At 33.0% G+C, this 15636-nt stretch overlaps 2 protein-coding genes across 2 annotated transcripts; both read right to left on the reverse strand.

Moving 5' to 3' along the window:
- Nucleotides 1–489: 489 nt before the first annotated feature.
- Nucleotides 490–4433, reverse strand: LOC124836953 (putative LRR receptor-like serine/threonine-protein kinase At1g12460). The gene is made up of 2 exons (XM_047312211.2): nucleotides 2356–4433; nucleotides 490–2269 (listed from the first exon to the last, which is right to left on the reverse strand). The coding sequence occupies exons 1-2, from the start codon at nucleotides 3516–3518 to the stop codon at nucleotides 775–777; spliced, it is 2658 nt and encodes an 885-aa protein (XP_047168167.1). The 5' UTR covers nucleotides 3519–4433; the 3' UTR covers nucleotides 490–774.
- A 4734-nt stretch (nucleotides 4434–9167) lies between these two features.
- On the reverse strand, nucleotides 9168–12465 carry LOC124836978 (SNARE associated Golgi protein family). The gene is made up of 4 exons (XM_047312254.2): nucleotides 12041–12465; nucleotides 11416–11652; nucleotides 11125–11342; nucleotides 9168–9943 (listed from the first exon to the last, which is right to left on the reverse strand). Exons 1-4 carry the CDS (start codon nucleotides 12281–12283, stop codon nucleotides 9763–9765), a joined length of 879 nt encoding a protein of 292 aa, XP_047168210.1. The 5' UTR covers nucleotides 12284–12465; the 3' UTR covers nucleotides 9168–9762.
- Between the last annotated feature and the right edge of the window lie 3171 nt (nucleotides 12466–15636).

The following is a 15636-nucleotide window of genomic DNA, read 5'->3' on the forward strand; positions in this document are numbered from 1 at the left end:
AATCAATGTTGGTAAGATTTACATCCATAATATACTTTAATAGTCTTTATGTGATTTTAGATGATGTATCTCCTTGAAGTCGTTTTATCAGGTGAGCTCCTCTTCAAAAAGACGGATCAAATCTAATGTTGATAGGAAATTCAGCAGAGAACCTAAGCAAAAGTAGTTTTGTTTGCTCTGCGCCACTAGACATGGTCTTCATACAAAAAAAACAATTCGTTTATGGTAATGACAGGCATATCATTTGCTCATGGGGAGAAAAGGCAGAGGCAGAAAGAAAAGATAAAAACTAGAAAAAGTCATATAACTGTAAGATGAAATTTGCTCTAGGATATATACTCTATTTTAGTCATACAATTAAAAGATATGTGATCTCCCACATTTTCACATACAGTGGTTTATCCCTCATGACATGTTACCGAAGCCGAAACAGAATTAGTAGGAAATGAATAACAAGACTTTTTGTTTCCCCCTTGAAAGCACGAGAAGTAATGGAATAAACAAATGCCCTTATTTGCAGAAGTTACAAATTTATGAAAAAAATAATGGCAATATAAAAAAGAATACAAAAGAATTTTTATCCTTTTCTTTTCTGCGTTTTGAATGGCCGAGTAACAAATCTGATACCTCCTGCACACACATTCCATCCTGATCCAAATCTCGTTCCATGTATGCCTAAATGCCTAAATCTGATACCTCCTGTCCATGAAGAATTTAACAAATTAAGCAATCACTTCAATTCTGAGCTGCACAGCATGGAAAAGCTATAACTGATTAATGGGAATCTAATCCATTTCTAATGGACTCAAGGACCTGGACAACCTCAGCCATGCTTGGTCTCCTTAAAGGATCCTCCGAAGTACAAATTAGTCCCAATCTCATAACCTGAATTAATTCGTTCTCAGTAAAGCCCAGTAAATTTCTGTCAAAGCAATCTGAAGCTGAGCTAGTCTCTAACAAACCTCTTACATATTCACACAAGACCACCACCTCATTTGTGGTTGGACTTTCCACAGGCTTCCTCCCTGTAACCAGCTCCAAAAGAATGACTCCAAAACTGTAAACATCACATTTTTCACTCTGCCTCAGCCCTTGAGCCAACTCTGGTGCAACATATCCCACAGCATTGTGGAATTTGGTCAAACCATAATTATCCAAAATGGGAAGTAACTTTCCTAATCCATAATCAGACAACTTAGCTTCATACTTGTCATCTAGGAGTATGTTAGAGGATTTAATGTTGAGATGAAGAATTGGAGGTCTACAGTCATGGTGGAGATAAGCAAGGGCTCTTGCGGTTCCCACTGCAATTTGAAACCTTCTAGACCAATATAATTCCCTATTTCCTCTACTAGTACTGGTTCCAGCATAGCCCAACCCATGTAGATTATCATAGAGATTCCCATTTGGGACAAACTCTGATAGAATCAAATGCATTGAAGAGGACCAATAATAACCTTGAAAAGCAACTAAATTAGGGTGTTGAAGATTGCCTAGTCGCCCAATTTCATGCTCAAATTCCTCCTGGTTTCTAATCCTTCCCATAGTCTCGAGCTTCTTCACTGCAATTGAGATCCCGCCTTCAAAATCAGTTCGGTAGACTGTACCAATTGATCCACCACCTATCAAAGACTCTTTATCAAGCAATGCTTTGGTACCTGCCTCCCAATCTTCATATTTTGATGGTAAACTTTTGCTGAAGAGAACCAGCTTTCCAATTATAAGATTTGATTCTGTTGACCCAAGAGGGGTGCTCTCAACAATCATAATCTGATCATCCTGTTTTTTTCTACCACGTGCCGCCATATTCATGATGGTCACCAAACAAACCCCAGTGAGAATTACAGCTGCAGCAACAATTGCAACGATTGCTGAGGTGCTTAGAACTTTAGCCTTCCCAGGAGATGAAGGCGATGTAGCTCCGTTTACCAAGCAAGGGGTGTCCAAAGGACGACCACAGAGAAAAGGATTATTGGAAAATGCAGATGCACCAAAACGCTGTATGTTTTCAATCTCAGGAATGAAACCAGACAGATTATTGAATGAGAGATCAAAATGTGTCAAGTTATTTAAATTTCCAAGGGAAGTAGGGATTGGGCCAGAAAGTGAATTATGTGAAAGATCTAGGTACTGAATCCTTGATAGGTTTCCTAGGCTTGGGGGGATGCTTCCATTAAGCTCGTTATGATGTAGGTTAAGGGATTCCAGGTTTGTCAAGTTGTAAAGAGTCTGAGGAATCTCACCTTCTAATTTATTACCAGAAAGGTCCCTGCAGCGACAAAAAAGAATGAACTAAGATTTTATTCAGAGGGTTTAACATAATACAGAGCAATTAGAGAAAGATAAAAAACTCACAGCCCAAGAAGAAACTTGCAATTGCTTATATCATCAGGAATTTGGCCAACGAGGTTCAGATTGTGCAAATCCAGCAATTCAAGAAGCTCGACGCTGCCAAAGCCCTTGGGGATCATTCCACCAATGGAATTATTACCCAATTTGATAACAATTAGTCCCCGCAGTTCCGGAATATCCATTGGGATATTCCCCTCCAGTCTATTCAATTCCAACGCCAAGAGCTTTAGGCTCTTGCATTTTGTTATGCTGGTGGGAATCTCCCCATCTAAAAGATTCCCCGAAGCATCCAAGATTTGCAATCTCCCACTACAGGAACTGATCTCAGGAATATGTCCTCCAAACCCATTATACGATAAATTGAGATAGGTAAGATTTTGCATTTCAAGGACACTGAACGGTGCCAAATCAGTGAACCTATTACTTCCAAAATCCAAATGTTCCAGACTTTGGCATGAGGAAATGAGCTCCTGCACGCTCCCTGACAAGGCATTGTTTCTCAGCGACACATAAGACAACCTTGGAATGCCACAAAGCCCGGAAGGGACAACCCCACTAAGGTTGTTGAAGGAGAAATCAAACCCTTCAAGGTTAAAGCAGTTCACCAAGGAGGCAGGAATTGAACCGGCGAGGTTGTTATGAGAAAGAGAAACGAACCTTGTTTTGTAGCAGTACCGAAACAAAACCGAAGGTATCTCCCCAGTGAAGCCATTCTTGGATAAATCCAGAAACCGAATGCTAGGCAAATCACCAATGAACTCGGGGATAGAACCAGATAAAGCATTGGAACTCAAATTGATCTTCCACAGTGAGTGAAGATCACCATACCCTTCTGGAATACCACCCGAGAGACGGTTTCCGAACAACGTCAATATCCTCAACCTCTTCAACCCCGAAAGTGACGAGGATAACACCCCTCCCAAGCTAGTGTTCCACAGCACGATTCTCTCCACAAACCCTTCAGAGTTACACGAAACGCCTCTGTAATCGTTGCACGGGTTCCCACTTGAAACCCACGAACTCAAGCTGGCGCGTGGATCGTCCGTGATGTTACCTTTGAATTCAAGCAAAATTTCCTTCTCGGTCACTGCAGAAGCTGTCACAAGACAATAAAAAAAGGTGCACAGTAGAGCATGAGAGAGATGAATAGCACGGTGTCTTCTCATGCTCGAAACAATGTGATCACCCCTTTGACATCATAGCTGTCACAACCGAACCAGAGTCGATTCTGAGGTGTTGCTTCCTCAGCTACAAAGTTTCAGGTAATCGTAAAGTCGGTCCAATAAGAAACAAAACATCACGATCATCACCGACGGGGAGCATTCTCATTCAGAAGACTGGAATTGCAGGAGAGAGAAACAAACCCAAAAAAAAAGAATAAAAATAGTACCCGTTTAATCTCTCACTGTTTTTTCCTCCATGGTTCTCCGTATAAGCATGAAGAAGAAAGATTCAATAATGCCCACGTCGTGTTCCGTGTTTTTTAATGGTTGATTGATTGTGGGGTGACATAAAAATGGGAGCTTTTGGAGAGAAAGAGAGAGAAGGAATGGAGGGCAGGGAGGAGTGGGGGGGGAAGAGAAGAGTAAATGTGATGAAATGAAGAAGGTGGAAATGGTGGCTGTACCTTTGCTGGAAAGGAAGCAGGTGAGACAGTGGGAGGGAATTAAATAAAGTTCTTTTAATAGGGTGTGATGTATAAATTCAGAGATTGCCACCAAATGAAGGATGAAGCACGTGCATGAGAGAGAGAGAGAGGGTGTTTCTCTCTCTAGACTTTGTAAGGCAATGATGCCCTTGAACAATGAAAATCCAATCTGTGTCTGTGAGCTTGAGGAGTTACTGCTACTAATCTCTCCACCATGTCTTGCATTGTTGTGTAGGGCCTGCTTCTCTTAACCGGCATTTATTCTTCCCTACCAACCAAGCCACCACCTCCCACATCGCTATCTCCAACACCATCCCATTTAATATGCAAGAGGAGATGGGTAATGTAGTAGAATCATTGGGGAGAAATAAAAGAAAAGTTGAAGGAAGAAGATGAGAGTGGAAAAGAAAAGAGTTAAGGAGTGTGTTTCTTTGTCTGTAGTACCGTTTCCTGGCCCTCCTTGCTTTATTCTATCTATCCGTTTCCTTCGCCACACTTTTCATACCAATTCCTCCCAATTACCAGCTCCCAACTCAAGAAAATTTACTCACTTCCAAACCATTTTCTAACTCCATTTACTTACACTTATATATATATAATCAATTATGTTTTATAGACACCATTTTTTTATATAATATTTTACAATTATATAGTTACGTAATAAATGTGTAATAAAAACAATAAATTATCTAAATATTAAATATGCATTTATAAATTTTTGTAATGAATTTTTTATTAAAACTTGTTTAATTATAACCTACGTAACTTGTTTTAAGGTTAATCTAAATATTATTAACAATTAATGTAGTTAATATTTTGATATATTGTTTTATTGCTGGTCGTTGCGACTATCCGATATACGGTTCATCGGATAGTTATACTATGCAAATTATTTATTAAAATAAGATTATTAGTAAAAAGATATTGATTATAAAAATATTTAGAATTTGATTTTATGTATTTTTATTTTTTATTTAGATTTATAATATTGAAATCATTTTTTTAATTTTTAAAATTTATTTTTTGATATAAATTATTTAAATTAAACTTTTAAAAGTTCAAATTTATTTACATTAATAATTTATTAATATTCATTGAATAATTTAAATTATATTTAAAAATTAACTTTTTAATTAAATTAAAATTTAAAAAAAATATTTTTAAGTAATTTTATTTATTACATACATACATATATATACATATACATACATATATATACATATACATACATATATATACATATACATACATATATATACATATATATACATATACATACATATACATATATATACATACATATACATATATATACATATATATACATATATATACATATATATATATATATATATATATAACTCTTTCCCCCCTGTGCTCTCCATTCTCACAATTCCATTTAATTTTCACTAATCAAAACATACAATCAATGTATCTAAAAGAAGCTGGACCAAACCGCTTACAGTTATGAAAAAAAAATATATATTTTAATGAATATTATAACTGGATAGTTACATTTTATATTTTTAATGAATATTATTATTGGTCTTTTTGTTTTACTGGACGTTTTCAAAATTATTACACAATATTCTATCAAAAATACACAGGCGAACCGATTCTTGACACGTGGCATTTATTTGTCATGATAGGTGATTGTGGCCGTCCGATTGAAATGGAAAAAGGATGGTCCTCTCCATTAAGTGTTCTAAACGTTTTATTTATTTTTTTCTTTATTACGTATTTCAAGGGTGTGAAAAGTCCTTCTCTTAAAACGTTATTCCCTTTTGTTCAAATTTGTCTTTTAGCATTTGAGCGTAGAGAGGGACAAGAATCTCTTCACTTCTGTTCTTCTTTTCCTTTTATATGTAAAGGGTTTTGTTTTTCTTACTTAATCAACGGTTAAAAAGACCAACTTTTGCAAATGACATACCATCTAAGCATAAATCAACATCTCCAAAAGGTAGGTTTCCATCGTGCCTTTGTTTGAAAATGCATTAAATAACAATAATAATAATAATAATAAATAAAATCGTGGTCCTGGGTCCTCCTAATCTTTGGATCCTTCTACCTCTTTTGAAAAATTATAAAGAACCTCTAATTTCTTGTTGAATTCAGCATTCCATAAATTAAATGCTTAAACTTAGAAGAGAGAAATTAGTCTAAAAAGTGGATTCAATTATTTCGTTAACATAATGCTAACCATTAATATTTATGAATTAAAAGAGAAAAAATGTTGCAGATAATCTATGAGACATGGCCTCCATCTGAGAAAGAGTACACACCAGTATTGAGCCATGTCCCCCAAAAGAAAACAAACGAGAGAGCCAACTGACATAAACACTTCAATGTCATTTATGGAATCCACGTCATACAACCCATTTCGTTTTGCAATCGAATTCGAATTTGCACCTGTGTTTTTAGACTTGTGAAACAGTGGATTGTTCAGACCATTGTTAAAGGACACTTTAAGGTAACATATTCAATAAGCGTCATTCTGAGTTCTAACGCTTTTTTTTATGAATGAACAAACACTAAATACAACCAAGGAGAACAAACACAAATCGTCCTGTTGAGTTGTGCCGCACTCAATCTCAAACTGCGGACAAATGAACATACCTCCCACCACAACATTATAAACTGCATATGTTGTTTCGGACATCATGTACCATACTCAATTATAAGACATCCCTCGCCCCTATACACTTGTATATAATAAGTATAAATAACTAATTACATATATAAGGGGTTTCGAGTGTGGGGGATCAAAATCAAAACACTCTTACATACTTTTTTTTTTCCAATCTCTTAACTTTATTTTTAGTCCTAGTTATAAAGTTCTTCCAAGTTTTTCACACTTTTTAAGTTATGCAGGATTAAAAAATATTATGACGCTTATTATGATTCTTTTAACACAAGAAAATCTTAAATTAACAATAAATATACTTTCTTTTAAACTTATATTTATAGATTTCGAGATTAATTTTTAATTAATATAGACTTAATCATGACTCACTACCAAATAAATATATCTTTAAGTAAAATTTAATTATTAATGATAATTAAGGTGTTTAAATAATTGTTCAGCCCATTTCTAAAATTTAACTAAATGACTAATTGATTCAAACTCTAATATACTATTATGATATATCATTCTATTAGTAGTTCATCATACCGTACACAAAACATTATAACTAATATGAAAGACCATATTATATATGATTTTCTACACATGTCATTTTCTTGTTTACGTAATTTCATATTAATAAGAAAAATCAAGTTGACTACAAACCAAAGACAGAAAATTCTACAGTCAATTTAGTTATTCGCAACGCCTTAATGGTTTTTTTATTAGAAAAGTTAATGTCTCGCGATGGGGACGTAGATGGTATTGACAGAATATCATGTCGTTCAATTACGTCAAATAAAATTAATACCATATGTAAACTTAGGTCTAATTAATCAAGAATTAAGGAAAAATCATAATATATTAGATAACATAAGATAAATTTGACATATTCAACGTAGGTCCATTCAGTGAAAACGCATGATTGTAATATAAACGAGCACTATTCATCAAATATGAGTAATATTCACTCAATTTATTACTGTATTTATTATTGTACGGATATATTTGATTTAGAACGTCAGAATGTCATCACAAGTACCTTTTCAGTTGAAAAAAATCTCAAAACAAATTAAAAGGTAACTGATACAACTGAATCGGAAAATAAATGTACGACTACACTTCTAGTGAACATAAAAAAGATGATGGAGATAACAATATATAATTAACAAAATTAGTATTTTAATGAAATGAAATAATTACATTTGATATTGTTAGTTCATGTAGACTAGTGATCGGACAAGAGAAGCGACCGACTGACATCGATAAGACCATAATAAGAACGAATGTGTGGAGTTCCAAAACATGTATCCAATTGCTACAGTACATACCAAAGATTACTGTTGCAAACCAAACCTATTGCATTATTCCACAACAAGTACGAGGTGTATAACAACTGAGATCTTATTGTCAACCATTGACACAACTGAGATCTTATCGTTAATTCGTCCTTAGTTTGCAAAAATAAAAGGAAACATTTTAAATAAAAAATCCGCAAGCCCGATTAAAACAAGAAAATATGTTATTTGGAAACATTAATTAAGGAAAATATTAGTCCTTGAAAACCCATCTCTGATAAGTTAATCCTTGCAGTTCTTAGAATTTACATGAGATTTATGCTAATTAAGCGTGTCAGGCAGACTCCAGTTTCCCTGCGTGGAGCTTTCAGCAACGTGGGATTCTATTGGTTTTCTTTAGTAAATTGTTTACATTTTAGAACTAATGAGAAAAGTTGTGAATGTGATAGCTACACCTATACGACAAATCAGTGAAGATATGGGATCATTAGTGGACAAGTGTGTAGCTGGAAAAAAACAGGAAACATTAATATAACTTGTCAAATTCAGGGAAATGAACGAATCCCATGTGAATCGTACGCAGAAATGTAATAAATTCAATTGAAATTTAGCTGAATCCAGTTCATTAAACCCAAAATATCGTACACGGGAGAATCTAAATTGGTCTAGCATTAAGGAGTACGAAAAGATATTCATGGCTCACACAAACTCATTTCTCCCGGTCATAGTTTTGATTTTCACATCACATGAAAAGTTTATATTGGATAAAGGAAAGAAATAGAATAGATGGTAAATATAAACATAAATAGAAAAAAATGAGAATAAAGTAAAAGTTAAATGTGTTTAAGTGGGAAAAAAGGACAAAAAGATTAATACAAGTATTTAACAAATAAAATAGTAAATACTGGTGAATCTCGTTTCTTTAGAATATATATATATATTCTTAATTCTCTTCAATCTAACTTCCTTATTTTTATTTACCCATGTACTTTATTTTCACTAAGCAAAGAAAAACTCAAGATAGACCTGACTATATCACTTCTCTGTATAGTTTATCTTCACAGCTATTGAAAGCTAACTATTTTCGTTATCTTTCCTCTCTCTTTTTAGTGATTCAAAATTTTACAAGAAATTTCAAGGATAAATGAAAATAATGCGAGAGAAATATATTTTATTTTCATAACCAGCAAGTCAAAAATAATTCAGAATCGTCGATTGAAGTGTGGGCAGAGGTGGAACAAACGAATGTTTATAATATGCAACATTTATGTATTATTGGTTATTGTGCTTTCCATCATAACAAAATGTTAGAAGAAAAATGAGAAGATGAAGAGGACTAGAACATTGAATAATAGATCACATGACAAGTCAAGAACGATATACTTGATGACTTACACGGACAAAACTTGGCGAGTTAAAAAGGACCACTCCAAAAGTTGGAATTTCATTTCTTTAATACACAGCATGTTTGGAAATCCATTTAGAATGAGAAAATTTGCATTCAAAATGTGGATAGTTTTTTTTATATCGCATTCAATACGTGAAAAATCACATCCAAGATGTCAATCCAAACATGCTAATGCGTAATGAGATAGAAGAACCACCACAGAAAACAGTTATTGCAGGCAACATATGGAAAATAGAAATAGAAATGGTGATGTTAGCCTGTTCTGCGGCGAGCCTTTGAAAAAATTGACCTTAAACCCTCCCATAGATGAGGCTACTTAATGAATTAAACCTCACTCGACTGTGCGTGTGCATTATCAATATGTACCAGTATAGGGTAATGGTAATAACTGCCTCGTGTAGCCAGCAAATAAACCCAGACTAAGCCTACTAGATTATTTCAAGAGCAGATCATCCACTTTTTGTAACTCCTTGAGCTTCCTCTTAGCATAGACGGTGAAAAAGATTATTGTACCAACAGTTACGCAGAAGCCAACAACATTGAGGATAATTTCCGGAGCAGAAAGAGTGTGATGATGATGTCTAGCATTCGCTAATGTTTTTATCAAAATTCCCCTGCAGTGGAAGACAATGAATTTAATATGATATTCCGCATCATTAGTTCTTAATTCCTATCTTTGTAAAATATACAAATCAACATTTGAAATGGCTAAGGACATAGAATAAATGGCAAAATACAACCATGAAAGTATCAGTTAAGGGAAATCATCACTGCTGTTAGCTGATAAAAATATTTGAATGGAGATAGATGAAGCCAAGCAAAGGAATAACAGTTCGAGTGCATTTGAGTTTTCACAGATGACCCGGGGCAGGGCAGTGCTTAAGAGGAAATACTCCATAACATTCCCCAATAACACATCACTGCTCAAAGAATATTATAAAATAGTAACGAAAACATTTACACAATAAAAGATGCACTTGTTTCAAAGATGACAGTGTAACATTTATGAATGGAAATGAATCAACTCGTATTGATCTGTTCAATGAACAAACTTTGAAGACAACAAACAATCGTTGAGTTTGGTCCCAATAACAAATAAAGAAGTTTTATAAGATTAAAGACTCCATGCATTGAAAAATCCAAAGGTGAGAAAAATCTCTGCACATACGAAATTAAAAAAGGTAAAATAGAAAGACTGCCAATTTTAGCAACAGATATTTTTAGGCGTACTGACTGAAATAGTTGATGTTTCAACTTACAACCTAAACTTCCAAAATCCCTCCCCACTACTAGGCCAATACAACTGGATTAGTTATTATTAAGATTAATTAATTCGTCCAATCATTTCCAGATATATTTATTTTACTTGACAAATCATGAGCAATAACATATTACAATTTACAGCAAAGGATATATAGTAAAGCAGGTTGGAGAATCTCAATCATGTCAGGTGTCATAATACTTAATTGAAGCAATTATCAACTAATGATGAATCAAGGTCTAAGAGATTATCTTTTTCTGAAATAATCCTTACTATGGAGAAATATACTCATATTGGGGAGGAAAAGTAATCTGAACCAATTATACAAATACAAAAGTATGGCATGGGCATTATAAATTGAGCAAAAACTGGTCATCTTCTATATTTTCTGATGCACATGGAGACTTCTAAATCTACTCGCAATTATTAGATATTCAAGAAGTAAACCAGTACGAAAACGACCAGGGGTAACAAAAACAGAGTAGTAAAATAAAGTGAGCACTAGAGACAGTGAGAGAAGAAGGAAGACCCTACGTATAGATTGAAACAAATATTTCTGGCACCATCCCTACCAAGGATCCGATCAAGTAAGGCCAATACTTAACACGGGTTGCCACGGCACAATAGTTGTACAGTATGTATGGGAATGGAGAAACCCTGATTAAAGCAACTGCCCGAAATTGATGAAACCAATTTCCCCCTCCAGCACATCTTAGCAGAGAAGCTTTCTTTGGATACTTTTCTAACCACTCCTACAAAGAATCACATGTGAGGCAAACGTGTGAAGATAGATATCAACTTAATCTAAAGTCACAACACATGTACCTCAATTTTATGATGGAAGATTGAACCGATCAAGAAAGGAAGTGATACTCCGATTGCTGCTGCAGTAATAATTAGCAAGAATCCAAAGCAATAACCAAATGTCATCCCAGCCACCCACATAGAAGGGGAGGATGGCATAACTAGGGTAGGGAATAGCGCTACAGAAGCAAACACCAGAACTGCTAGCTCCGGTGAAGTGAATCTGTTCGTCTCCCAATTTATCATCGGAATAATCGCCTGCAAATAAAAGCAATGCATCATGAGATAGAAGTTTCAACATTCAATATTGTAATTTACAAGTAAAAAATATGTTTGTGATGTATTCTCTTTTCAAAATAAGTTTCGTCTATCTACCTTATATTACCCAACACGTTCTTGCCCCGCAGAATTGAAATTTTATATCTATATCTTAAATTTATCATTACAACAAACTTGTATTATGTAGATTAGCAAGAAGGAATTCCAATTCTGAAAAAAGACCATCACCCTTGAGGAAGTGCATGTACAATTTACAATTGATGTGAACATTGAAATCACATTGCATTGAAAGAACAAAAAACAAGAAAAGCATATGCAAATGCAAACGCAATGCATAAGGCATTTGAAAGGAAGAATAAGATGAAACCTTTTCTAAGAACAATGGGCCAACCCATTTGGCAGCAAGGAGAGCCACGCAGCCCAGACATAGGAAACAGAGCCCCGATTTGACCCAATACCATATACGCGAGCCTTTCCGTTCGGTGGTGATAGTGACCTCCGATTGGGGGTCCCACCTCAATTTGACGTATTCTCCTCCACCGTGATTACGCATCACATCCTTCGTATGATCACCGTCGACGTTAATGCCATCCTCATCCAAATATGTCATTGGAATTTGAAAGGCTAGGATGGTTCGACGGTGTCAACGGTGGCTTCAACGCCACCGGAATGAAACTAAACGCAGTCTCAGCGATTTGTGGGGCACAGTAACGGTTTGGATTGAGCACAACACAAAATGCAACCGCTAACTCCCGCAAAATGAAGGGAGGTGCGGATGGAAGAAGATTACAAAAATAGTAATAATGTGTAATAATATCTATATTAATATAATCAAATCAAGTGTCATAGAAACGCTGCCGTTTTGACCTTGTGGACCTCACTGTCTGCTTTCTTTTCTTTGTTGTTTTCCACCACGATAACTAAATAGTTTGTTTTTCACCAGTTGAATATATATATATATAGAGAGAGAGAAAAGATACCATTCATAAACTTTTTATAGTCTAATTTTAGTCCTAATTATATTTTAATTTATGATAATGAGGTACGTATTCTATTTTATTATTAACTATATTTTAAAAGTTATTGTTCTAATATATATATTACAGTAAAAAAACATAAAATAAACCAATCACTCGTCGATTTAAAATAATTACACACGTCATTGTTCTACAGTATAATTATACGTTTCACTTTCATTTGCATATGTAATTTATATTACTTGTTTAACTTTCTTTTTGTTTAAATTATACATCAGATATCTGATAAAATAATAACACATATATTTTTATTTAAATATATATGGACGTATATAATTAACATCAAAATTTGTTGATCCACAATGTAAATAAATTTGTTTTCCCTTTTACGTATTGTAATGTGCATAGTTGTCTAGATATATATATAAGTACTTATTCTGTCAGTTAACATCTACAATTTTATATACATTTTAATGTGTGTTTTCACATACAAAAACAAATTAATTTTATAAAAGATTGAAACAAATATGCTTTGCCTTATATTTGGATTGTCAAATTTCGAGATGAAAGAAATAACATAGAAAAGGGTAAAAAAAAAATAATAGTTGAAAAATAAATAAGTACCAAAAAATGTGAAAATAAAAATAATAAAAAATAAACAAAAAATATATAGACAATTGAAAATAAACATGTTGTGTTTCTAAAAAATATATAAATAAAAAACATTTTGGTCAAAAAAAAAATATAAACTTACTTAACTTTGTAAGTATATAATAAATTAAAAAAAAATTTGTTAAATTTTTATAAATAAAATATTGTATTAAATGTTAAAAATATTTATTTTTATTTAAGTATTGTTCGTTTGAAATTTTTTATAACGAAATAAAATAATTATTACTTTTATTTTATCATTTGCAATTTACTAATAAATTCATTTTATTTTTATTTTCTCTAACTCTTTTGTCAAATTATTTATTATTTCTCCAAAAATGAATCTATCAATGGATTGAAAATATGAAAAAAGAAAAACACAAGTTGATCCCCAATATAACACAATATAAAAGTAAAAGATCAAATATATTTTAAATACGCAATATAACACAAAGTTTTAATAATAAAACTTAATTCAAAATATCTGAATTTATATATTAGTTAAAACTTAATTAAGTGAAAAATATATAAAATGTTCTATTCACATTAAAACTTTACTCGTCAAAATTGAAACGTGTATATTTTTTTTCTTATTTTTTAGCATTTATTAGTATATTTTTTACTTTTCGTTTTGTTGTCCTTATATTTTTCATATTATTTTAAATTTTAAAAATACAATAAATAAATTATAAAGTAAACGTTTTTTTTTTCAAATTTTGCTAATCTTAAATATTGAAAATTATGCATAAGAAAACCTTCTACATTTGATTTTTATTTTTTTAAACAAAAACCTTTTTTTTCAGCCATGAGAAAATTATATTAAGATCCACAACAAAAAAAACACAATAACAGAATTTATTAAAATCGTACTACAAAAATAAAATAAGGAACAAAATTTAAACTTTCTCACAACTCATAAAGATTGATCATACTTTTAATATTTCAACTAATAGAAAATATCAATAGACAAATAAATAAATCAAATGACAACTAGAATAATGAGAGACCAACAAAAATTTCAACCAAGTTAACTCTCAATTTCAGAAATAATTGTTTTAAGGTCACGATTTATAAATGATGTTAACTTTTTTTTTAACTTTTTTCATTATTGTTCTTTTCATTATAATTTCTCTTTCGAATGTTTCATCAATATAAATATATAACCTTACCTAAAATTTTTGTAATATTAAAATCATTATAAGTTCGTTAAACAAAAAAATTATGTTAAAATAATAACATAATTATATAAATAAAGTATAATTAAAATGTAACTTCAATTTTTATTACGGATGTTAAGATACTCATTACATTAATTATTTTTCTTGTATGTTGTCACGTCCCATTAATGTCTGTGCTGAGTCACCACTGTGCTTCCATAAATGCACCTCGCCACACGTGCACCTCCATTAACATGCACTCACACTCACTCTGCATGCGACTGCCAAGTGTCACTTTGGAACATTCGGAAACTTTAATGGAATCCAAGTGGCAGTAGGCGAATGGACGTTCGTTCTACGTGGGGAGAGAAATTAATTTTCAAAAAAACTCTTCCCCACTCTTCTGCACACTTCGTCTTCTTCCCCAAACTCTGGATTTTCAAATTCTCTACCTTCTCTCTAGAACTTCCATCTTCTCTCTACCTTAACTCACTTCCTCCTTCTCAGATCAACTATCAGACACCGTGGGAACCCTCCCGGCGTTACAAACTTCAAGTTGAACCGAACGTTTCTGGAAGTCTGAACGGGTAAGTACTTCGTCCCTAGCTGTTCGTCCATATCCACATGCAAACCCAACTTTGGACTGCATGCATCTTATCTAAACCAAATCTTGGTTTTCTGTAATCTTAGCTTGAAGAGCTTGATTGAGCGTTAAGGGTAGAAACGATTTTTCTGGGCATTGATTTTTCTGTTTGAGGAACGAACACTCTTCTTGAAGGTAAGGGAAGCTTATTAGATTTAATTCATATGATTTTCTGTACTGCATGTACGTTTATGTGATGTTTAAAGTATGATCTATGATATTGGACTTTTGGTATGAGAATATGATTATGAAATGATGTATGAAAGTGATGTAATGTGCTATGGTTTGATTAAATTGAAACGTGAGCTATATGATGAGATGATGCAATGAACATGTATGAATTGTACTATGATATGAGTGATTTAATGCATGAAAGTTTCTACTGGAAAATATGGTTACTGTATGTGGAATGTAAATATGAAAATCCTATGAAAATGAACGTTCGTTATCGAAACGGTCTTTGACCGTTCGGTATTCGTAGTAAATTCTTTGAAGTAGTAGAACCCTTTCATTTGGAAAGGATTATCCTTGAGGA

Source organism: Vigna umbellata, chromosome 10 (assembly GCF_029865625.1).
Source record: "Vigna umbellata cultivar VRB3 chromosome 10, Vumbellata_1.0, whole genome shotgun sequence".
NCBI lineage: Eukaryota > Viridiplantae > Streptophyta > Magnoliopsida > Fabales > Fabaceae > Vigna > Vigna umbellata.